Source organism: Lithobates pipiens, unplaced genomic scaffold (assembly GCF_037356315.1).
Source record: "Lithobates pipiens isolate NorthernLeopardFrog02 unplaced genomic scaffold, aLitPip1_a1.2 Scaffold_18, whole genome shotgun sequence".
In the NCBI taxonomy this organism is placed as follows: domain Eukaryota; kingdom Metazoa; phylum Chordata; class Amphibia; order Anura; family Ranidae; genus Lithobates; species Lithobates pipiens.
Window position 1 is genome coordinate 598,618,394 of NW_027507758.1, and position 24,353 is coordinate 598,642,746.

At 46.3% G+C, this 24,353-nt stretch overlaps 1 protein-coding gene across 1 annotated transcript in view; it reads right to left on the bottom strand.

Moving 5' to 3' along the window:
- EPHX2 (epoxide hydrolase 2) overlaps positions 1-24,353 on the bottom strand; it is a 185,634-nt gene that overhangs the window by 137,944 nt on the left and 23,337 nt on the right. Inside the window, exons 4-6 of the mRNA XM_077489223.1 lie at positions 19,952-20,142; positions 17,279-17,401; positions 14,492-14,566 (exon numbers count right to left, since the gene is read on the bottom strand). Of these exons, the coding sequence (XP_077345349.1) occupies positions 14,492-14,566; positions 17,279-17,401; positions 19,952-20,142 (389 nt within the window). The remainder of the gene's footprint in view (positions 1-14,491; positions 14,567-17,278; positions 17,402-19,951; positions 20,143-24,353) is intronic.

Consider the following 24,353-nt stretch of genomic DNA (forward strand, 5'->3'; position numbering starts at 1 on the left):
TCTGCCACAAGCCACCTGGGAGACACACCAAACATGTGGAAGAAGGTGCTCTGGTCAGATGAAACCAAAATCAAACTTTTTGCCCACAATGCAAAACGATATGTTTGGCGTAAATGCAACACAGCTCATCACCCTCAACACACCATCCCCACTGTCAAACATGGTGGTGGCAGCATCATGGTTTGGGCCTGCTTTTCTTCAGCAGGGACAGGGAAGATGGTTAAAATTGAGGGGAAGATGGATGCCACCAAATACAGGACCATTCTGGATGAAAACCTGTTGGAGTCTGCAAAAGACCTGAAACTGGGATGGAGATTTATCTTCCAACAAGACAATGATCCCAAACATACAGCAAAATCTACAAAGGAATGGTTCACAAATAAACGTATCCAGGTGTTAGAATGGCCAAGTCAAAGTCCAGACCTGAATCCAATCGAGAATCTGTGGAAAGAGCTGAAAACTGCTGTTCACAAACGCTCTCCAACCAACCTCACTGAGCTTGAGCTGTTTTGCAAGGAAGAATGGGCAAGAATTTCAGTCTCTCGATGTGCAAAACTGATAGAGACATACCCCAAGCGACTTGCAGCTGTAATCGCAGCAAAAGGTGGCTCTACAAAGTATTAACACAAGGGGGCCGAATAATTTTGCACACCCCACTTTTCATTTTTTTATTAGTTAAAAAAGTTTCAAAAATCCAATAGATTTCGTTCCACTTCACAATTGTGTCCCACTTGTTGGTGATTCTTCACAAAAAATAAAAATTTTATATCTTTATGTTTGAAGCCTGAAATGTGGCAAAAGGTTGAAAAGTTCAAGGGGGCCGAATACTTTCGCAAGGCACTGTACCTTATAACGAGGCCCCGGCATCTCACCCGATGCACACCGAGGGAGCTGACATGTTTCCTCGGCGTGTCTTCCGGGTATCGCGGCTCTGGCACTGTGAGTGGCCGGAGCCGCGATATCGTCACTCCCGCGCATGCGCACGGGAGATTTCTTCCTGGCAGGGTCTGGCGTCTGCCGGACTTTCAGGCGAGAATCCCCCGTGTGCATGCGCCACTGCAGTCACTGGCACATTGCGAGGGGAATATCTCCTAAACCGCACAGGTTTAGGAGATTTTTTTTTTTACTTACAGGTAAGCCTTATTATAGGCTTTCCTGTAGGTAAAAGTTGTAGAAAGGACTATACAACCGCTTTAAGAGTAAAAGTGATTCTAAAGTCTTTTGTTTTGTTTTTTTAAATAAACATGTTATACTTACCTGCTCTATGCAGTTGGTTTTGCACAGAGCAGCCCTGATCCTCCTCTTCTCGGGTCTCTCTCTCTATCTCTTCTGGTCCCCCCCACCTGTCGAGTGCCCCCACAGCAAGCAGATTGCTATGGTGGCACCCAAGCCGAGCTGCAGCTTCCTGTGTCAATTCAGACACAGAGCTGTTGTTCGGCCCTGCCCCCTCTCTCCCATGATTGACTAACTGATTTCGTTGTGACAGCCGCGGGAGCCAATGGTGCCACTGCTGCGTCTCAGCCAATCAGTAGGGAGAGTCTTGGGTGGCCAAGGGATTTTTAGACATCGCTAGACAGAGATGGGGCTCAGGTAAGTATTAGGGGGTGCTGGGGAGGATGCTACACACAGAAGGTTTTTTTATCCTCATGCATAGAATGCATGAAGGTAAAAAAAAACTTCTGCCTTTAAAACCACTATAAAGAGGAAGTAAACGCTACGGTTTACTTACTTACTTACCTGAGATTGAAGCACCCGCAACGGTCCTCGGTCACCTCCTCCATAGCCACCATGATACCCGGAGTGACTTCCGTGTATCGCGGCTCCGGCGCTGTGACTGGCCGGAGCTGCGATGACGTCACTCCCGCACATGCGCGCGGGAGCCGTCGGTGACGGAACAATCCCATTCATTAAACGGCACACTCCGTTGTCTATGCCATAGACATCAGTGCCGCCTTTCTTGCAAATATCTCCTTAACCATGTACGTTAAGGAGATATTTCTTGCACTAGCCTAGATTAAGGCTTACCCGTAGGTCAAAGTGGTCTGTAAGGGTTTACAGCCACTTTAAGTAGGTACACATTTCATTTATTTTCATTATTTTGTTATACTTGTCATGTTTTTTTATATCATATGCAGATGTATCTGCAGAAGAATGAACAAGCCTGAATACAAAAGCATATGCACAAATGTTACTTTGCATCTCTGTGTCTCAGAACAATGTTTATAAACACTGTGTCATATGGTCTGTTTTTGATAGCACCAGCTTCTACAGCTTCTGTATTTATACAGCAAGTGTCACCTGAGTTGTTTCTGAGAACTGGAGAGCAGAGGCGTTCACGACTTGGGGAGGGTGTCAAAAAGAGCTACGGCTTGACTGCTGAGAGGGGGAGAAGGGTGAGCTGACCTAATGAGAGAATGACCTAACGCCCCTCACGCCGCCCGCCTCCCAGCACTTTAGGTGTTCTAAAAGCCGGTAGGCGGGCATTTAGGTCAAACGACCGCTGTGATTGGCTGTCGCAGCAGTCATATGATGGAAAGCTCCCAATTGCAAGTATGTATCGGGAGTTTACCGTTTCCCACCAGCTACCATGCTGGGAGCATACAGGGAGCACGCTTCTCAGAGTGGTAAGTTTCTTACACAGGGACACATATATTCGGCTGCTCTGTGTTCAGGCCCACCCACCGAGAGACTGGTGGGAAGTGGTAAAACAACCATGCTTCTGTTGTACATTTTGAAGATGAATCACTCCACAGTGCCAGTAGCTAAAAGGAAAATTGGTTTACTCCCTTTACAGAATATATAAATGTCAATAACCAGGCCATATACTCACTTAGAGCTCCTCTTGTATCAAAAATGATCAGGTGACATCACCCAATTACACTGATAAGCCACATTATGACCGCTGACAGGTTACGTGTATAAAATTTATTATCTTGTTACAATTGCATCTGGAAGCCGGTGGGATAAATTAGGCAACAAGTAAGCATGTTGTCCCTGATGTTGATGCGTTCAAAGCAGAAAAATGGTCATTGCAGTTTGTTGTGTATGGGGCTGCCCATGTTGACCCGAGTCCAAAGCCACATATGCCTACAATAGACGTGTGAGCATCAGAACTGGACCATAGAGCAAATGGTAGAAGTGATAAATCACATTTTGGTTTACATCATGTGGATGGCCGGGTGTAAGGTTACATACCTGGGGAAGAGATGGCACCAGGATGCAGTATGGGAAGAAGGCAGTGTAATACTATGGGAAATGTTCTGCTAGAAAAGCTTGGGTCCTGCCATTCATGTGGATGTTACTTGATGCATACCACATACCTAAACATTGTTGTTGACCAAGTACACCCTTGATGGAAACGTTATTCCCAGATAGCAGCGGCCTCTTTTAGCAGGATAATGAATCCTGCCACACAAAATGGTTCCAGAATGGTTTGAGGAACACAACAAGTTTGGACTTGGCTTCCAAGTTCTCCAGAGCTCACTCCAATTGAGCATCTGTGGGATCTGCTGGAAAAACAAGTCCAATCCATGGAGACCCCACCTCACAACTTACAGGACTTAAAGGGGATGTAAACCCTCGTGTTTTTTCACCTTAAAGCATGCATTAAGGTGAAAAAACTTCTGACATCGACTGCCCCCCGTTTTACTCACCTGAGCCCTTCGATCCCTCGGTGGAGACGCACTCTTCCTCTCTGCTCTGGGTTTTCAGTTGGATAGATTGATAGCAGGGCAGCCGTTGGCTCCCGCTGCCGTCAAGCAAATCCAATGACGCGGGCAACATGGGGAGGGGCCGAGTCCAGAATTCTGGGTCTATAGATGCAAATGCTGGACTCTGGAGTGCGCCCACAAGGTAACCCCCCCGGAAGAGGGCTTCTCCCAGGGGGTTAACCGATGCAAGGCTGAGCCGCCGGGGGACCCCAGAGAAAGAGGATCGGGGCCATTCTGTGCAAAACGAACTGCACAGTGGAGGTAAGTATGATGTTTGTTTTTTTGTTTTTTTTAAACGAGGGTTTACAAACCCTTTAAAGCAGGGATATGCAATTAGCTGACCTTCAGCTGTTGCACAACTACAACTCCCATGAGGCATAGCAAGACTGACAGCCACAAGCATGACACCCAGAGGCAGAAGCATGATGGGACTTTGGGATGCAACAGCTGGAGGTCCGCTAATTGCACATCCCTGCTTTAAAGGATCTGTAAGCCCCCGTACACACGGTCGGACATTCCGACGGAAAATGTCCGATTGGACCGCGTTGTTGGATAATCCGACCGTGTGTGGGCTCCATCGGACTTTTTCTATCGGAATGTCCGACCAACAAAGTTTGAGAGCTGGATATAAAAATTTCCGACAACATGATCCGATCAGACTGTCAGATTGTTTGTAGAGAATTCTGATTGAACAAATTGCCACGCATGCTCAGATCAAATTACGAGACTAAAGCTATTGGCTACTAGCCCGAACGTAGTCCCGTCGTAACAAAGTAATGTCATCATGTTCCGACCGATGGTATTTTCAGACAACTTTGTCCGACCGTGTGTATGCAACACCAGTTTCGGACAAATCCGTCTGAAAAAATCAGACGGATTTTGTGGTCAGAATGTCCGACCGTGTGTACGAGGGCTTAGTGGTGGCTTGGTGCCAGATACCACAGCATAGCTTCAGAGGTCTAGTGGTGCCCATGCCTCGATGGGTCAGGGCTATTTTGGTGGCAAAACGGGAACCTACTCAATATTAGGGGGGGGTGGCCATAAAGTTATGGCTAATGGGTGTATATGCAATTGTCCATTATAGGCCGGCAGATTAAGATCTACATTTCACTCTTGAACACTGTCAAAAGCCTGATCCTTAGAAAAAATTGGGAAGCTCTTGGTCCACTGTAAATTGCAGAATGGATAATACCAGTGGACAAGATACATCTAATAGAAAAGATTACAATCTTCCCAAAAAGCTAGCTATGAAGCATATTACAGAGTCTGGGCAAGCTGGTTACGCTTCCAAAACACAGCGCAGTGTAAATCTTTCCTGGAGACACTTCCAGACCTCATAATTCAATAGGACGGGATAAATTAACCAGGAACAGCAATAGATAGGTGGAGGCCTGTTGGACATAGGCCACCAAACAACAGGCGACTTCACTAACGGCACGCAATTCTACACCCCTTACCCCCCATCCTCATGTTTCCATTTTTTTTATGTCTGTATGCACAATATAAGGTCTACAAGTTTGTTCCCTGTTGTTAAGGGACATTCAGTTCTATCTTCCACAATCTATCGCCTGAAAATAAATAAATGGTCCCAGATTTTTGGAAAGTTAATGTTTACCACGTTGCATTTGTATTGTGACTAATACACTAGTTGCACATACACCCTGTAAAGGCTTGTGCAATGTTCTCAGTGTCTGTTTCTTTATTATTTAAATGGAAAAAAAAATTCAATAAAACCTTACTGAGAAGAAAAAGAAATAAAAAAGAAAAATGCAATTTATTCAAGCTGACAATACAATAAAAAATGGATCTGCATTTAAAAAAAAAAAATTGCAAAGTGTTTTGTTGACACAGCGACTTAAATTTGAATGGAAAAATTAACATAGATCAGCATTTGTAAAGCCATGTATTTCTCTCCATGCAGCCTGTCTTCTGCAAGCACTAGATGACACAGACTAGGAGTACAATTGGAGTCACTGTGTATACTGGGGTCACCAGAGGACATGTGGACTGTGAAAACATTTAGAGAGTCACTGGATGTACGAAAGTCATCAGATGGCACATGGACTGGAAGCACAAACCGGACAAACCGCCGGACTTTGCAGCTGAGGCCCACCGGACTTTCCGAACCAGCGGACCTGCCCACACACGACCGGACTTTTGCGCCGGACTATGGCGGGAGTCCGCCGGACTTTTGAAATGAACAGACTTGCCCACACATGGAGAAAAGTCCGTTCATTTTGAACGTGGCTCCAGGTAGACGGGACTAGCGAAGGAAGTGAATGTCGCTGTCTCCATCACAGTAACTTCCCTATGCATTACGTCACAGGTCTCCCCTGATGAAGTCATGACCTGTGACGTAATGCATAGGGAAGTTACTGGATTAAGGAACAACCGGAAGTGATGCATAGAGACGTTTGTAACACCGCACATTGTTTGATCTACCTGTCGTTTTCAGCATTGTTGTAAGTAGCCATTTTTTAAACATAAGTAAACCTATTTGAGACATATTACGCTATGGGATCTTCCCGCTTATTCCCCGCTTTCATTTGCCGTGGATGAACGGTTGAACTAACCAACTGGGAGCCATTATTGCAATACAGCACTCTAAAGGACATCATCCCTGGTTACCACACTCAGGAGGACTCATTAGAAATATCTGAGAGGCATTTCTTACCCATTTAGAAGTAAGCGCATAGAGAGCACTGAGTGGCGCACACGAAGGGCACACAGTGGATGTCACCTGAAGAGTTTGCCTGTCACATTGCTGCACACCAGCACTTTTTGCACTAATTTGCACGTTTACTGTTTATGGATGGACTTTTATGGGTATCATTACTCAATATAAATAGGACTGTATTGGTACACCTACACACTTAAAGGTGTACACAAGGGATCATTTGATACTCAGAACTTTATGATAATCTTGCACCGTTTTGCACTATTTAGTGTTCGTTCAATTATTATTTAATGTTTAGCACCTGATGATTATTTGCACGATTTTGCACTATATTAATTGTTTGTTTTAATTATTTGCATAGCAGCAACTATTTTATTCACTTTATGAATTTATGGTAATGTGTTGTGTGCATTTTTTGAAAATAATTTATTTGCGTAGTTTGCACAGCATCTAAATAATCGCATGTACAGCAAATATTTTATTTGCGTATTTTGCACAGTAGCATTTTGCACAGCAGCTAAATTATTTCATGCACAGCAAATAATTTGTTTGCATAGTTTGCACAGTAGCATTTTGCACAGCAGCTAAATAATCGCATACACAGCCAATAATTTATTTATGTAGTTTGCACAGTAGCAGTTTTGCACAGCAGCTAAATAACTGCATGCACAGCAGCAATTTGCATTATGATTCACCAATAGTATTGATATAATTATGTATTTATTGCACTTTATCTATGAAGTAGTAATAGTAATGTAGTAATATTTGGTATATAGTTTGCGCTGGTCACCTTTTTTATTTATTGTTGTTCAAGTGCAAGTACACTTTAGGACTAGCAGCAATCTAACCGACATACCACATTCAGATATTTTTCACTTTGATAGCACGAGGGAACCCCATTTTTCTATACTGGAATTACTTGATTACATGTGGATTGGCAGCGTACTTAGAGTTGCTGGGCATACTGGAGTCTACTAGATTACATGTGGACTGGGAGCACACTTGGAGTCAATAGATGACAGGTAGCATGGGAGTGCACTTGGAGTCACTGGGCACACTGGTGTCTACTGGATGGAACATGGACAAAGAGCCCATTTTGGAACACTACACGCGGAATAGGAGTACAATTGAAGTCCCTGGGCACACTAGAGACACTAGATGACAGGTGTACTGGGAGTGCACGTGGAGTCACTGGGAACACCGAAGCGAATAAATGACAGGTGGACTGGGAAGGCACTTGGAGTCAGTGGGAACACTGAAGTGAGTAAATGACAGGTGGACTGGGAAGGCACTTGGAGTCACTGGGCATACTGGAATCACTAGATGACATGTGAACTAGGAGTGCAATTGAGGTCATTAGATGACCTCTGAACTGGGAAGCGCATTTGGAGTCACTGGGCACAGTGGAATCTACTGTATGACATGTGGACTAGGATAATCTGAAGTCACTAAATGACCTGGACTGGGAGCACATTTGGAATCAATGGGTAGGCTGGAGCCTACCAGAACACATGTTGACTGGGAGCTCACTTGAAGCCACTGGGCATACCGGAGCCAGTATATGACACATGCAGTGGGAGTGCAGTTGAAGTCTACCAAATGACATGTGGACTGGAAGCGCACTTTGAGTCACTAGATGACACGTGGACTGAGAGCATACCGGGGGTAACTGGGTGCACTGGAGTCACTACTTGGCGTGAACTGGGAGTGCACTTACAATCACATTGTGCCCTGAAGATGGAAGGAAGACAGTCGCGGAGGACACAAAAAGCATGGGGATCTAGGTAAGTATCGCAGAGGAGAAGCTCAGCTGAAGCATTGCCACACACTTTCCAAACGCCATGCCATTTGCCACTTTGCAATTTTAAAGAAAGTGCACATCAGAAGAGCTGTCTCTTAATTTGCTGCAGCAACTCCTTCCATGTTATTATGGGAAATGTAGTTCTATCTTCTACAATCTATTGCCTAAAAATACCTAAACGGGTTCGAGATTATTGGAAAATTCATGTCCACAGCATTGTATTCATAGTGTGACTAATAAGCCGTGTAAAGCCTTGATTAATGTTCCTGATGTCTGTTTTAGTATTTTTTATTATTTAAATGGAAAAAAACCTTACAAAAGAAAAAAAAAAGAAACTAAAAAAAGTAAAGACAAACATATTAACCCTGAATGTTGACAATAAAAATAAAAATAAAAAAAGGATTGGCATTTCAGAAATGTGTGTTTTGTCGTCTGCGTTTTCAATGACATTCTCTTTGCACTGCCTTGTATTCTTCTCAGTGCAGCCCATCCTATACAAGCACATTCTATCTGCTCATTTTCTTCTTTGATGGTAAATGGGAACGTACTGTAAACTCAGGAAAAGATCACAGCGTGCCTACACAATGCATTCGACGTGCGGCTGAGACAACGCTTCTACCGCAATGACCTTGTAACGATCAAACACACTTCTTTGAGTAACAACTGCTGAACAAATTCTTCCAACTCCAACACATCTTCAATGTATGTCGGTTATTAGACGAGCACCCCTGAACATGTGCTTTGACAAAGAGGTGATTGTTTGTTGGCCACCTATAAAACTTGACATCTGTATACACTAAAGAGGCTCTTTATAAAAGAGTACAACTAGATAGATCGAGTGTTACTCTGCATGCATTAACCCTTTTATTGTCACTGTCACAACTATTAAAGCCAGGCAGACAAAGGCTAAAAACAAGCATCAGTCTCCAAGCATGAAGTTATTCTAAACTCTTATGTGTTATGGCCAGTGGTCCAAATCCACAAGGAGAGGAACTGTCCAGATGATGTAGGAGCCTACTAGAGTCACTAGGAACACTGGAGTCACTAGATGACGGTGGACTGGGAGTGCTCCTAGAGTCACTGGGAGCAATAGAGTCAATAAATGGCAGGTGGACTTGGGGTGTACATTGAGTCACTGGGAACACTGGAATTAACAAATGACAGGTGGACTGGGAAGACACCTGGAACCCCTTGGCATACCAGAATCACTAGACAACATGTGGACTGGGAGTGCATTCAAGGTCACTAGATGACCTGTGGATTGGGAGCACATTTAAAGGTGACTGGGCACACTGGTGTCTACTAGATGGCACGTAGATTGGAAGCGTACTTGGAATCATTGGATGTACTAGAGTCACTAGATGACCCATCAACTGGATGTTCATTTGGAAATACTGGGTGCACTGATGTCACTAGCTGAATATTGCACTGGAAGCATACTTGGAGTGACTAGGCACACTGGACTCACTGACTTGCATGTGAACTGGGAGTGTACTTGGAGTCGATGGGCATACTTGTGTCTACTAGATGGCATGAGGACAGGGAGCCCCATTGGGATCACTAGATGACACATGGACTAGGAGAAAACTTGAAGTCACGAGCCACACTGAAGTCACTGGATGACATGAGGGCTGGGTATATACTTGGAGTCCACTGGATAACATGTGGACTGGAAGGAAACTTGAGGTCAGTAGATGATATATGTACTGGGCGGACTTGTGTCTACTAGATGGCAATTGGACTAGAAGCATAGGAGTCACTAGATGACACATCAACTGGGAGTGCATGTGGAGTCACATGGCACACTGGAGTCTGCTAGATTACATGTGGACTGGGAGCACATTTGAAATGACGGTTAGATGGCAGGTAGATGGGAAACACACTTGGAGTCACTGGGTATACAGGGGTCACTATATGACATGTAGACTGGGAGGGCATTTGCAGTCACTGGTCCTAACGGTATCTACTAGATGGCATGTGTAAATGGAATTCATCTGGGGTCACTAAATGACATTTGGACTAGAATTACACTTGAAGTCAACAGACACATTGGATTCACTGAATGACACATGGACTGGGAGTACTTTGCCTGGAAGCATACTTGGAGTTACTAGATGACATATCGACTGCGAGTGCATTTGGAGTCACAGGGCACACTGAAGTCTACTATATCACATGTGGACTGGGAGCACATTTGAAATTACTGGGCACACTGATATCTCCTAGATAGGAAGCACACTTGCAGTCATTGGGTGTACTGGTGTCACTATATGACACACGGACTAGGAGCGCTTTTGGAGTCACTGGGCCAACTGGTGTCTACTAAATAGCTTGTGGACATAGAAATCATTTGGGGTCACCAGATGACATGTGGACTAGGGGAACATTTGAAGTCACTGGGCACACTGGTGTCACTAGATGACACCTCAACTGGGAACTCATTTGGAAACACTGGGTGGGTTGGAGTCACCAAATTACACATCGACTGGGAGCACATTTGGAGTCACTGGGCCTATGGTGCCTACTAGATGGCAGGTGGACATGCAATTCATCTGGGGTTACTAGATGACATGTGGACTAGGAGTGAACTTGGGAGTCACCAGGCACATTGGATTCACTGGAAGGTGAACTGGGGGCACAATTGTAGTCACTGGACACACTGGAGTTTACTTGATCACATGTGAACTGGGAGCACACTTAGAGCCTCTGGGCACACTAGAGTCACTAGTTGACACATGGACTGAGAGTGCACTAAGAAATACAAGATGTCACATGTTGAATAGAGGTGCACTTGGAGTCACTAGGCGTACTAAAGTCATTAGATGACAGGTAGACTAGGAGCACATTTAAAGTCACTGGGCACACTGGTGTCAACAAGATAGATTAGAAGCATACTTGGAATCACTGAGCATACTGGAGTCACTAGAGGACACATTAACTGGAAGCTCATTTGGAAATACGGGGGGCACTGGACACACTTGTTGATATATGAACTGGGCATGTACTTGGATTCATTGGGCACACTGGTGTCACTGGATGACACGTGGAGTGGGAATGCACTGGAGGTCACTGAATGACACATGGACTGGGAGTGCATTTGGCCTGGGAGCACTTGAGTACATTGGATACAATGGTGTCTACTATATGGATCTTGGACTAGAAGTGTACTTAAAGTCACTAGATGACAAAGGAGCTTGGAGTGCATTTGGAGTAAAAAAGCACACCGGATTCTTCTAGATCTTATGTGGACTGGGAGCACATTTAAAAATACTAGGCACTGGTGTCTACTACTACTGTAGATGGCACATGAATGAGATGCATGGATTCACTGGGTGTACTGGAGCCATTTTATGACAAGTTGACTGGGAGCACATTTGGATTCACTGGGTGCACTGGAGTGACTAGATGCCTCAACTGGGAAATCACTTGGAAACACTGGGCACGCTGGAGTCACTAGCTGACACATGGACTGGGAGTGCACTTGGAGTTACAAGATGACACGTTGACTGGGAGTGCACGTGAATTCACTGGGCGTAGTGGAGTCACTAGATGACATGTCAACTGGAAGCTTATTTGTAAACACTGGAGTAACTAGTTGACACATGAACTGGGAGCATATATGGAGTCACTGGATGACATGTGGACTGGGAGTGTCCTTGGAGTCTACAGGAGGACATGTGGACTGGGAGCACTTCAGGTCATTGGGCACGCTGGTGTCTACCAGATGGCACTTATACTGGAAGCATACTAGTAGTCACTAGATGACACATCAACTGGGAGAGCATTTGGAGTCACTGGGCACACTGGAGTCTACTAGATCACATGTGAACTGGTAGTACATTTCAAATTCCTGAACACACTGGTGTCTACTAGGTGGCAAATGAACAGGAAGTATACTTGGGGTCACTGGGTGTACTGGAGCCGCTATAGAACACATGGACTGGGAGCACATTTGGAGTCACCGGTGAGACTGGCGTCACTAGATGACACCTCAACAGGGAGCAAACTTGGAAACACTGTTTGAGCTGGAGTCACTAAATGACACATTGACTGGAAGTGCACACTGAGCACACCGGAGTTTACTAGATCAGGTGTGGATTGGGATGCTCTTAGAGTCTCTGGGCCCACTGGAGTCACTAATTGACACGTGGACTGAGAGCGCACTTGGGAGTCACTCTGCATACTGAAGTCACTAGATGAAAGGTAGACTGGAAGCACATTTGAATTCACTGTGCCTACTGGTGTCACAGGGAGTGTACTTTTTGGGAGTCACTGGGCATACTGAAGTCACTAGATGACATGCAGACTAGGAGTACACTTGAAGTCACTGGACACTCTGGAGTCACTAGATGACAGGTGGACTGGGAAGGCACTTGAGTTCAATAGGCACATTGGAGTCTACTAGATGACACGTGGAATGGGAGAACGTTTGGAGTCACCTGGAGTCACTAGATATAAGGTAGACTGGGAGCACATTTGAAGTCACTGGACACACTGGTGTCTACTAGATAGCACGTAGATTGGAAGTGTACTTGGAATCACTAGGTGTACTAGAGTCACTAGATGACAGGGGCGGACTGACAACTCATGGGGCCCCTGGGCAAATAGGAGATTATGGGGCCCCCAGGCAATCAGAGATTATGGGGCCACACAGTATACAATCACACAGTATACACAGACATGTTTCTATTGGCTAAGAAGGTACTGGAGAGGTGGGGCAGCTATAGTCACTGGATTTTTAGACCAAAAGGATGTTGGTAAGGGACATTTCATAGACAGATGTAAATAATAAAAAAAAAAGATTTTTACATACTGTCCCTGGTTTTACTGAGGCTGGCAACCCTGATGGGGCCCCCTAGTGGCCCGGGGCCCTCGGGCAGTGCCCGAGTTGAGGAATGGTCAGTCCGCCCCTGCTAGATGGCACACCAACTGGAAGCTCATTATGGGAATACTGGGTGCACTGGAGTCACTAGCTGACTATTGAACTGGAAGTATACTTGGAGTCACTGGGCACACTGGAGTCACTAAATGACATATGGACTGGAAGTGTACTTGGAGTCATAAAGCACCCAGATAGATAAAGTCGGCAACCAGGTGAGGATGAATACATTTTTTCTCTTTATTTCGTCCAAGAAGTACACATGTTCCAAACAGAGCCATCAGGGCCCCAGAGGCTGGATGCAGGCACGGAGGACACAGAAGGTACGCGGACACAGGTAAGTACTTCAACAGTCAACACTGAGCCATGCCTCAATTCACAATTTAAGACAACGCCAATCAGGAGAGCTGTCTCTTGAATTGAAGTGGCAATGATTAGTAAAGCCATCCCCTGATTGGTCACTGTGCTGTGCTGCAGGAGAGCTGAACATCCCCAGGAGAAATGAGTGTTAAACTAAATACGGCTCCCTGAGCATCCCTTCCTCCCGGGGCTGGCTAGATTGTATATGGGCCCGGGATAGCCAGCAGGAGCCGAGAGCTGAGTGATCTCCTTTCTGCTTTATATTTGTACACTGCTACCAACTAGGTGAGCTGCATTGTTCAGTGGCAATGGAGAATTTGAAAAAACAATTATCACATGTAGGTTTATAAACATCATTTGCACTATTATTGAACATATTATCACTGACACTAGAGGTAGAAGAATTATTTTTGGGCTTCAATCACACACAGGTATCTTTGCTATAGAGTATGTGGAAATTGCCCTCGCTTTATCCCTCTGAAGACCCTGCATGTGCAGAAAATGATCTGTTGACCTGTAGAAATGTACTCAGATAGTTGGGCGTTGACAACACCATTTTTTTGTGGACTGAATGGTGTCAGCCCTGCCCAGTTGTCTTTTGCTAAACTACTGGACACTAAAGGTAGCCCATACAATAAAAAAATAAAAATTTTGTTCAACCATCTATCCAATTTCCCCATCCACACAGTAGAGTTGAATCGGGGAATCCTTCCTGGTGTGGTATTGTATTCTGACAGAGGAGAGCCTTTAAATGTTGCCAGGTCGAAGTCATCTTTTATACAAATAACTTACTTTAGTGGCTGAATGCCAAGTCGTCACATCCTGACCGCCTAGCCTGCCTCTTCATTCCATTTGCAACTGCCTATTGGCCATTGAGGCTGCCCTTTATAGAAATGGACCAATAGGAATGTGTGGGGAGCAGGAGATAGCAGCAAGCTTCGACACTACCTACAGAATTTTTTATTTTTTTTTTAATTACAGGGCCCCTTATTACCACATTCTGTAGTATTATGGCTTTTTTTTGGGGGGGGGGGGGGGGGGGGGGTGACATTGCCCTATCTTACCTTTACTGAAACAAAGCCATGGGAGACATTGTCCGGGTCTGCTGCGATTGGTGGGATCTCTTCTTTCTCCAGGATCTGTAATGATATAAAGATTATAGTCTTTTTTTGTGTTTTAGAAAGACGTGGGAATACATTCAGCATTACCCCTCATCACCCAGCTCTGATGTCTCTAACTGGGGTATTACTCCTGGAGGAGGAAGGCCTGCCTAATCACATGGCCGAGATCTGCCACTCAGTAGTGACTCCCAGCTCTGCTGATCCCCCACTCAGTAGTGACTCCCATCTCTGCTGATCCCCCACTCAGTAGTGACTCCCAGCTCTGCTAATCCCCCACTCAGTAGCAACTCCCAGCTCTGCTAATCCCCCACTCAGTAGCGACTCCCAGCTCTGCTGATCCCCCACTCAGTAGTAACCTTCAGCTCTGCTGATCCCCCCACTCAGTATCAACTCCCAGCTCTGCTGATCCCCCACTCAGTAGCAACTCCCAGCTCTGCTGATCCCCCACTCAGTAGCAACTCCCAGCTCTGCTGATCCCCCACTCAGTAGTATCCTTCAGCTCTGCTGATCCCACACTCAGTAGCAACTCCCAGCTCTGCTGATCCCCCACTCAGTAGCAACTCCCAGCTCTGCTGATCCCCCACTCAGTAGCAACTCCCAGCTCTGCTGATCCCCCACTCAGTAGCAACTCCCAGCTCTGCTGATCCCCCACTCAGTAGCAACTCCCAGCTCTGCTGATCCCCCACTCAGTAGCAACTCCCAGCTCTGCTGATCCCCCACTCAGTAGCAACTCCCAGCTCTGCTGATCCCCCACTCAGTAGCAACTCCCAGCTCTGCTGATCCCCCACTCAGTAGCAACTCCCAGCTCTGCTGATCCCCCACTCAGTAGCAACTCCCAGCTCTGCTGATCCCCCACTCAGTAGCAACTCCCAGCTTTCCTGATCCCCCAACTCAGTAGCAACTCCCAGCTCTGCTGATCTCCCACTCAGTAGTGACTCCCAGCTCTGCTGATCTCCCACTCAGTAGTGACTCCACTCCCAGCTCTGCTGATCCCCCACTCAGTAGTGACTCCCAGCTCTGCTAATCCCCCACTCAGTAGTGACTCCCAGCATTGCTGATCCCCCACTCAGTAGTGACTCCCAGCTCTCCTGGTCCCCCAACTCAGTAGTGACTCCCAGCTTTCCTGATCCCCCAACTCAGTAGCAACTCCCAGCTCTGCTGATCCCCCACTCAGTAGTGACTCCACTCCCAGCTCTGCTGATCCCCCACTCAGTAGTGACTCCACTCCCAGCTCTGCTGATCCCCCACTCAGTAGTGACTCCACTCCCAGCTCTGCTGATCCCCCACTCAGTAGTGACTCCACTCCCAGCTCTGCTGATCCCCCACTCAGTAGTGACTCCACTCCCAGCTCTGCTGATCCCCCACTCAGTAGTGACTCCACTCCCAGCTCTGCTAATCCCCCACTCAGTAGTGACTCCACTCCCAGCTCTGCTGATCCCCCACTCAGTAGTGACTCCACTCCCAGCTCTGCTGATCCCCCACTCAGTAGTGACTCCACTCCCAGCTCTGCTGATCCCCCACTCAGTAGTGACTCCACTCCCAGCTCTGCTAATCCCCCACTCAGTAGTGACTCCCAGCTCTGCTAATCCCCCACTCAGTAGTGACTCCCAGCTCTGCTAATCCACCACTCAGTGGCATCTCCCAGCATTGCTGATCCCCCACTCAGTAGTGACTCCCAGCTCTCCTGGTCCCCCAACTCAGTAGTGACTCCCAGCTTTCCTGATCCCCCAACTCAGTAGCAACTCCCAGCTCTGCTGATCTCCCACTCAGTAGTGACTCCACTCCCAGCTCTGCTGATTCCCCACTCAGTAGTGACTCCACTCCCAGCTCTGCTGATCCCCCACTCAGTAGTGACTCCACTCCCAGCTCTGCTGATTCCCCACTCAGTAGTGACTCCACTCCCAGCTCTGCTGATCCCCCACTCAGTAGTGACCCCCAGCTCTGCTGATCCCACATTCAGTAGAAACTCCCAGCTCTGCTGATCCCCCACTCAGTAGTAATTTCCATGACACAGGCAGCAAATCAAAATCTGAATACACAGGCACAGGCACAAATCAAAATAAGCAGAATGGGATGGCCTTGGGGGAATAAGCAGGCACAGAGGCCTCCAGCTGTACAAATGGGAAATAAAGGACAAAATGCTCGAAGAGAGTCAATTTGATTGATTGCATCATTAGATTCCCAAAGAATAAATTATTTGCCAAAGATAAAAAATAACCTTTGTAATCCTGCATAAAATGACTCTGTTGAACATACAGAGGCCAAAACTGTCCGCACAGGTCATGCCAACTAATAAGCTTCCAAATGCCATTTTTTACTAGTACAAAAAAAGAACAACTTTGCAGGCAGTAAGACTTTTACTTTATAGCAGTGGTTGTCAACTCCTGAACTAAAGGGGGCCTCAAATGAGGCCCCTGACATCACCAAAGGGCGGCACAAAATGTTCAATATATGCAATGCTTGTTTGGATAACCAGAGACTGCAGACCTAATAGAGGAAATGAGGGTTAGAGAGGACAGGATACATTGTTGGCTGGAGATATGCTGCAGAAGACAATATTAAACTGGGAACATGTTACATGGAGACTAGTAGAGATCAATGCTATTACCCTAATCAATATTTTCACTACAGACTGCTGAGGTCCGAGAGCCGCACATCATATACCAAAGACCCGAAGGCCCCAGCTTGGGCACCAGGGAAATAGGCAACATAGGCCACCATGATCGTTACCTGGACTCCTGATAACTCTTCCAGCTCCTTCAAGGCTTTCTCTGTGTCTCTGACCAGCACTGTGGAGATGCCCAGTTCCTTGGCCGGCTTCAGGTTAGCACCGATATCATCGAGGAAGATGGTCTGAAAGAAATAAGACCGTTCAACGTGAGAGCGCTCACCGGGACAGGAAACAGCCCTAGAAAGAGTTGTATTAACTATTTTTAAATGAATGCCTAGGCCAGAATGATGAATAATCCCTCTCCCCCACGCATGCACAGACACACACAACTGCCTCATGGGGACGTGTAAACATAGCCATCCGTGGAGTCAGATTTGAGATGTCGCTCACACAACGGTGGGGTCTCTGCTAGTTCCGTGAAATCTGGTACATGCAAGGAGAGCTGGCAGAGACTCACAGCGTGTCTGTGCATGCATCTCATTCAAATTCAAGATGGCAGCGCTGAAGAAGAGAGGCAAAGGAGGAGCTTTGGTTACTGGCAAGACAACACTAGACTCCACGGTCTAGTACAGGGGTCTCCAAACTATGGCCAAGGGACCAAATCCGGCCCACCGCAAGATTTTATCAGGTTCAAAGCTAGGGTCAGTGGTCTCTCACACAGGTCTTTAGGTCACTTTACGGTCTCTGTCTCTTCTGAACCTCTACACCCTTCAGTCTCCAGCCAAGGTTTCCCCAGCAGTAAAGTTGTTGTATCCCCAACATCCAGACAACCAATCATGTGTTTGCCCCAGTATCTACAAGAGGGTGGCACGTGTTCCATCCAGACCTGCTTCTTATAGTCATGGTCCAGGGCTCTCCAGACTCCCAGCCACGATGCAAGTGGACTTTGATGGGGACCCTGATGTCAGGGGCAACCTTCATGTAACTGGGGGGACTCTGATGCTGATTCTCATGTAAGGATGACTTCAATTTGGACTCTGATGTGAGGGAGGCCATGATGGGGACCATAATGTAAGGGGGACATCTAATGGGAACCCTGAATTAAGGGGGAATCTGATGAGGACCCTGATGTAAGAAAGGGACTCTGATGGGAACCCTGATGTAAGGGTGGAATCTAATGGGGACCCTGATGTAAGGAGGGACACTGATGGGGACCTGATGTAAGGAGGGACACTGATGGGGACCCTGATGTAAGGAGGGACACTGATGGGGACCCTGATGTAAGGAGGGACACTGATGGGGACCCTGATGTAAGGAGGGACACTGATGGGGACCCTGATGTAAGGAGGGACACTGATGGGGACCCTGATGTAAGGAGGGACACTGATGGGGACCCTGATGTAAGGAGGGACACTGATGGGGACCCTGATGTAAGGAGGGACACTGATGGGGACCCTGATGTAAGGAGGGACACTGATGGGGACCCTGATGTAAGGAGGGACACTGATGGGGAGCCCGATATAAGAGGGGAATCTGATGGGGAGCCCGATATAAGGGGGAATCTGATGGGGGACCCTGATATAAGGGGGAATCTGATGGGGACCCCAATATAAGGGGAGAATCTGATGAGGTCAAGTTTATATTGAATTTGTTTGCTTTGTTTTACTATAGTTCTTTCGCTATTATCCTGAATCATGACATGCTGATTATGAAAAAGGCTCCAAGTAAATTGTATTCATTCATTTCACTTTTATTCATTTACGGTAATTATAAAACCGATTTATTTTTGGCCCATGAAAATGTGTAAAATAAACCATGAGGCCCCCGTACTGAAAAGTTTGGAGACCCCTTTTTTATTTATTTCTTTATTTTTATTTTAGGACAGAGACTTTTTTGGGTAGGGGTGGGCAGAGGAGTTGATTTAAACTGAAGAGTGCAAAATTTGGTGCATAGAAAACAATCAGGTTACAGGATTTTTTTTTGCCAAAGCTTAAAGTGTTTGTTAAGGCATTATTATAAATCTATGCCAACCCCTCTATTAGAGGCTGGCATAGCACAATGTGCAAGTTGTATTTAAAAATGAGCGCTGTAAATACTGAATATCAGCTGTCTTCAGGCCGGTCACGTGACTGGCGGCCGCTTCCCAGCTCTGATAGATGTCTTCTGCGGGAGGCGCCGTAATCTCCCTCCGACATCAGAGGGAGATCATGTGGCCCCTCATCTCCTCCGCAAAAGCCACCCATCGGAGCTGGAAAGGGGGCCGCGAGTCACGTGACCGGCCTGAAGACAGCTGATATTCAGTATTTTCAGCGCTCGTTTTTAAATACAACTTCTAATAGAGGCTAGCAGTGAAAAATTTAATATTTTAATAATCAGAGCTTTTTGTCGGAAATTCCGACCGTGTGTAGGCTCCATCGGACATTTTGCATCGGAATTCCCGTCACACAAAATTTGAGATCTGGATCTCAAACTTTCCAACAACAAAATCCCTTGTCGGAAATTCCAATCGTGTGTACACAATTGTGACACACAAAGTTCCACGCTTGCTTTCAAAATTTCAAAAGCACCCCAAACACAGCACGATTTTCCGTTGGTCGCCAATCGTGGCAAAAACACGTGAACAGAATCACGGGATGCCTGTCGCCCAAAAGAAGTACAAGAGCTTCTTTTGGGGGGACAGGCATCCGGTGATTTTCCTATAAATTTAGAAATTCTGGACTTTGCATGGATGTAGAGACGAGAGGGCTGCAGATAAACAGGTACAACTTCTGTAATACCAAATCTCTTCTCACCTCCTTAGGTTCGGCTTCCAGCATTTTCAGAGCGTACTCATATATGCGAGTCTCGGGTTTCCTCATTCCCACGCGGCACGACTCAATCACCATGTCGAAGTGACGGCTCAGTATGGAGAGAAGGTCCGCGGTGTGCCGTCGCTCCGCGCTGTCGTCCACCCAGTTGTTGGTGAGCACACAAGTCTTAAAACCTGCAGTGTAGGAGGAAAGTGAACGGGTCAAAACAATGATACCCTGGTACATTCCCTGCACGTGCACAACAGTAAAAGGTGACTTTTACCTTCTGAATAAAGAAAATACAGTGGGTATAGGAAGGAATCACCATGAAGAATCTGAGGCCACATGGAAAAAAGGTGTTATGGTCAGAGGAGACTAAAACTGAATGATTTAGCCTCAACACCAAACGATCCAGCGCCTTGAAAAAGTATTCATACCCCTTGAAATTTTCCACATTTTGTCATGTTACAACCAAAAACGTAAATGTATTTTATTGGGATTTTATGTGATAGACCAACACAAAGCGGCACATAATTGTGAAGTGGATGGAAAATGATAAATGGTTTTCAAATAATTTTACAAATAAATATGAGAAAAGTGTGGCGTGCATTTGTATTCAGCCCCCTTTACTCTGATACCCGTAACTAAAATCTAGAGGAACCAATTGCCTTCAGAAGTCACCTAATTAGTAAATAGAGTCCACTAATTTAATTTCAGTATAAATACAGCTGTTCTATGAAGCCCTTAGAGGTTTGTTGGAGAACCCTATGCCCCATACACACGTCAGAATTTCCAACAGAAAAAGTCAGACGGGAGCTTTTCATCGTATATTCCGATCGTGTGTATGCCCCATTGGATTTTTTACATCAAAAATTCTGACGGACCTAGAAAGAGAACATGTTGTATATTTTTCCAACGGAACCAATTCCTATCGGGAAAACCGCTCGTCTGTATGCTGTTCCGACGTACCAAAAACGACGCATGCTCTGAAGCAAGTACAAGACGGAGGCTATAGGCTACTGGCTATTGAACTTCCTTTTTCTAGTCCCGTCGTACATATTGTACGTCACCGCATTCTTGACGGTCGGAATTTGGTGTGATCATGTGTACGCATGACAGCTTCAGCGGAATTCCGTCGGAAAAGTCTTCAGAGTTTATTCTGATGGAAAAAACGGTCGGGTGTACGCGGCATTAGTGAAAAAAAGCATCATGAAGGCCAAGGAACACACCAGACAGGTCAGGGATAAAGTTGTGGAGAAGTTTAAAGCAGGGTTAGGTTATAAGAAAATATCCCAAGATTTGAACATCTCTGGGAGAACTATTCAATCCATCATCCAAAAATGGAAAAAGTATGGCACAACTGCAAACTTACCAAGACATGGCCGTCCACCTAAACTGACAGGCTGGGCAAGGAGAGCATTAATCAGAGAAGCAGCCAAGAGGCCCATGGTAACTCTGGAGGAGCTGCAGAGATCCACAGCTCAGGTGGGAGAATCTGACCACAGGACAACTATTAGTCGTGCTCTCCACAAATCTGGTCTTTATGGAAGAGTGGCAAGAAGAAAGCCATAAGAAGTCCCGTTTGAAGTTTGTGAGAAGCCATGTGGGGGTCACAGCAAACATGTAGAAGAAGGTGCTCTGGTCAGATGAGACTGAAATTAAACTTTTTGGCCTAAAAGCAAAACGCTATGTGTGGCAGAAAACGAACACTGCACATCACCCTGAACACACCATCCCCACTGTGAAACATGGTGGTGGCATCATGTTGTGGGAATGCTTTTCTTCAGCAGGGATAGGAAAGCTGGTCAGAGTTGATGGGAATATGGATGGAGCCAAATACAGGGCAATCTTATGCCCTGTACACACGACCGGTTTTCTCGTCAGAATAAACTCTGAAGGTCTTTCCAAAGGAGTTCCGATGGAATTCCGCCGAAACTCTCTTGCGTACACATGATCACACCAAAGTCTGATCGTCAAGAACGGGGTGATATACAACACGTACGACGGCACTAGAAAAAGGAAGTTCAATAGAGAGTAGCCAATAGCTTCTGCCTCGTACTTGCTTCAGAACATGCGTCGTTTTTGGTCCGTTCGGATCAGCATACAGACGAGCAGTTTTCCCGATAGGAATTGGTTCAGTCGGAAATATTTAGAACATGTTCCATTTCTAGGTCCTTCAGAATTTTTAAAAAAGAAAGTCCGGTGAGGCATACACACGATCGGAATATACGATGAAAAGCTTCCGTCAGACTTTTTCTGTCGGACATTCTGCTCGTGTTTTTACGCGGCATTAGAAGAAAACCTGTTAGAGTCTGCAAAAGACTTGAGACTGGGGCGGAGGTTCACCTTCCAGCAGGATAACGACCCTAAACATACAGCCAGAGCTAAAATGGAATGGTTTAGATCAGTTACTCTCAACCAGGGTTCCGTGGAAACCCAGGGTTCCTCCAGAGGTTGCTAGGGGTTCCTTCAGCATTGGGCAATTTCTGCCTCTCAGATAAGTTCCCACTGACTCCATTGATCTTTTTAGCTATGTGTAAGGAGGTAATTCTTCCCAATGACCACAAGTGTAAGGACCATTCTTCCCACTGACCATCACACTAATGTATCCTGAGTTGTAGATTTCTAATTTTTAGCAGGGGTTCCCCGAGACCGGAGAACTATTTCAAGGGTTCCTCCATGTTGAAAAGGTTGAGAAAGGCTGATCTAGATCAAAACATATTCATGTGCTAGAATGGCCCAGTCACCGTCCAGACCTAAATCCAATTGAGAATCTGTGGCAAGAATTTAAAATTGCTGTTCACAAACGCTCTCCACCCAATCTGACAGAGCTTGAGCTATTTTGAAAATAAGAATAGGCAAAAATGTCCCTCTCTAGATGTGGAAAGCTGGTAGAGACAGCCCCAAAGAGACTTGCAGCTGTAATTGCAGTGAAAGGGGGTGACTCTGGGGGGGCTGAATACAAATGTACCCCCACACTTTTCACATATTAATTTGTAAAAAGTTTGGAAAACCATTTTAATCAAGAAACAACTTTTATTTCTGGTTCTGCATAATAACAGCAAATAAACATAGGATATGGCAACGTGTGCATACATTGTGTGAGATTCATCATATAGCATTTACATTTAACTGGTCAGTATTGAGATTCGATTTTACAGGCAATATACAGATACAGATTATATGGAGTATGTCTCATTGCCAGGAGGCATAAGTAGTTTGCTAAAGCAGGTGTCTGCCGCTGTATTGATGTCGTTAAGACAAGGTATTACGTTGACAATGCGGTGTTTATTGTGGTAAAGGTCACTCTTCCTATGCCCTTAGTTTGGGGCCGTCGTCAGTGGGGACTCCAGCCAGCGACCCCAAATGTTTTCATATTTAGCTGGGCAACCCCTATGTTTGTAAAAAATGCTCTTGTAGGGTAAGACCTGACTGACCGCAGTCATCCCACGCCCACCCGCATCCATTTCCTAGCCACCAGCAGTCTGGCTATGAATAGGGACTCCTGCAAGAATATGTGAAGAGATCTATTTTGTTCGTTTTCAGGGAGAATCCCTAGCAAGCATTGCTTGGGGCATAGGGTCAGGGGGGAGCCCATCTCATCATGTACGAACTTGACCACCTGTTCCCAGTATGTCTGGACAGCCGGTTGTGTCTGAAAAACTAGAGCACCCCAACCTTGCCATGAAGACTGCAGCCTCTCTTACATCACAGTTTACCCCAATTACTTAGTGCTGCTGCCAGGAAGAAGCTGGGGGCAGAGCCGCGAAGCAGAGAGTGCAGGGTCTGGAGGAGGAGCAGAGGAAGGGGGAGGCAAAATCTGCTGAATGCTGAAACCAGGGGATGTGGAGACAAGGGGGTGCTATGGCTGTGCAGGATCTGGAGGAGAAGTTCTGTTCTGCCGTCGACTGATGAGGCGGGGGGCGGGGCAAAGACAAGCCTCTCCACAGCTGCACAAAGAAATGCAGGATCTGGAGGAGGAATGCTGTCCTCCTCTCTGCTACCAACTGCTGCCAGGAAGAAGCTGGGGGCAGAGCTGTGAAGCAGAAAGTGCAGGGTCTGGAGGAGGACCAGAGGAGGGGGGGAGGCAAAATCTGCTGAATGCTGAGACCAGAGGATGTGGAGACAAGGGGGTGCTACGGCTGTACAGAGGCGCAGGATCTGGAGGAGAAGTTCTGTTCTGCTGTCGACTGATGAGGTGCGGGGCGGGGCAAAGGCGAGCCTCTCCACAGCTGCACAAAGAAATGCAGGATTTGGAGGAGGAATTCTGTCCTCATCTCTGCTACCAACTGCAGAGACAAGGTTGGCGTGGAGATTGCATGCAGACCAAATTAGGTAACACCCACATGTGATGCTGAGCCTCCATGAGGTGGGCTCTCTCGGACTTGCTGCAGCTTCTAATGTA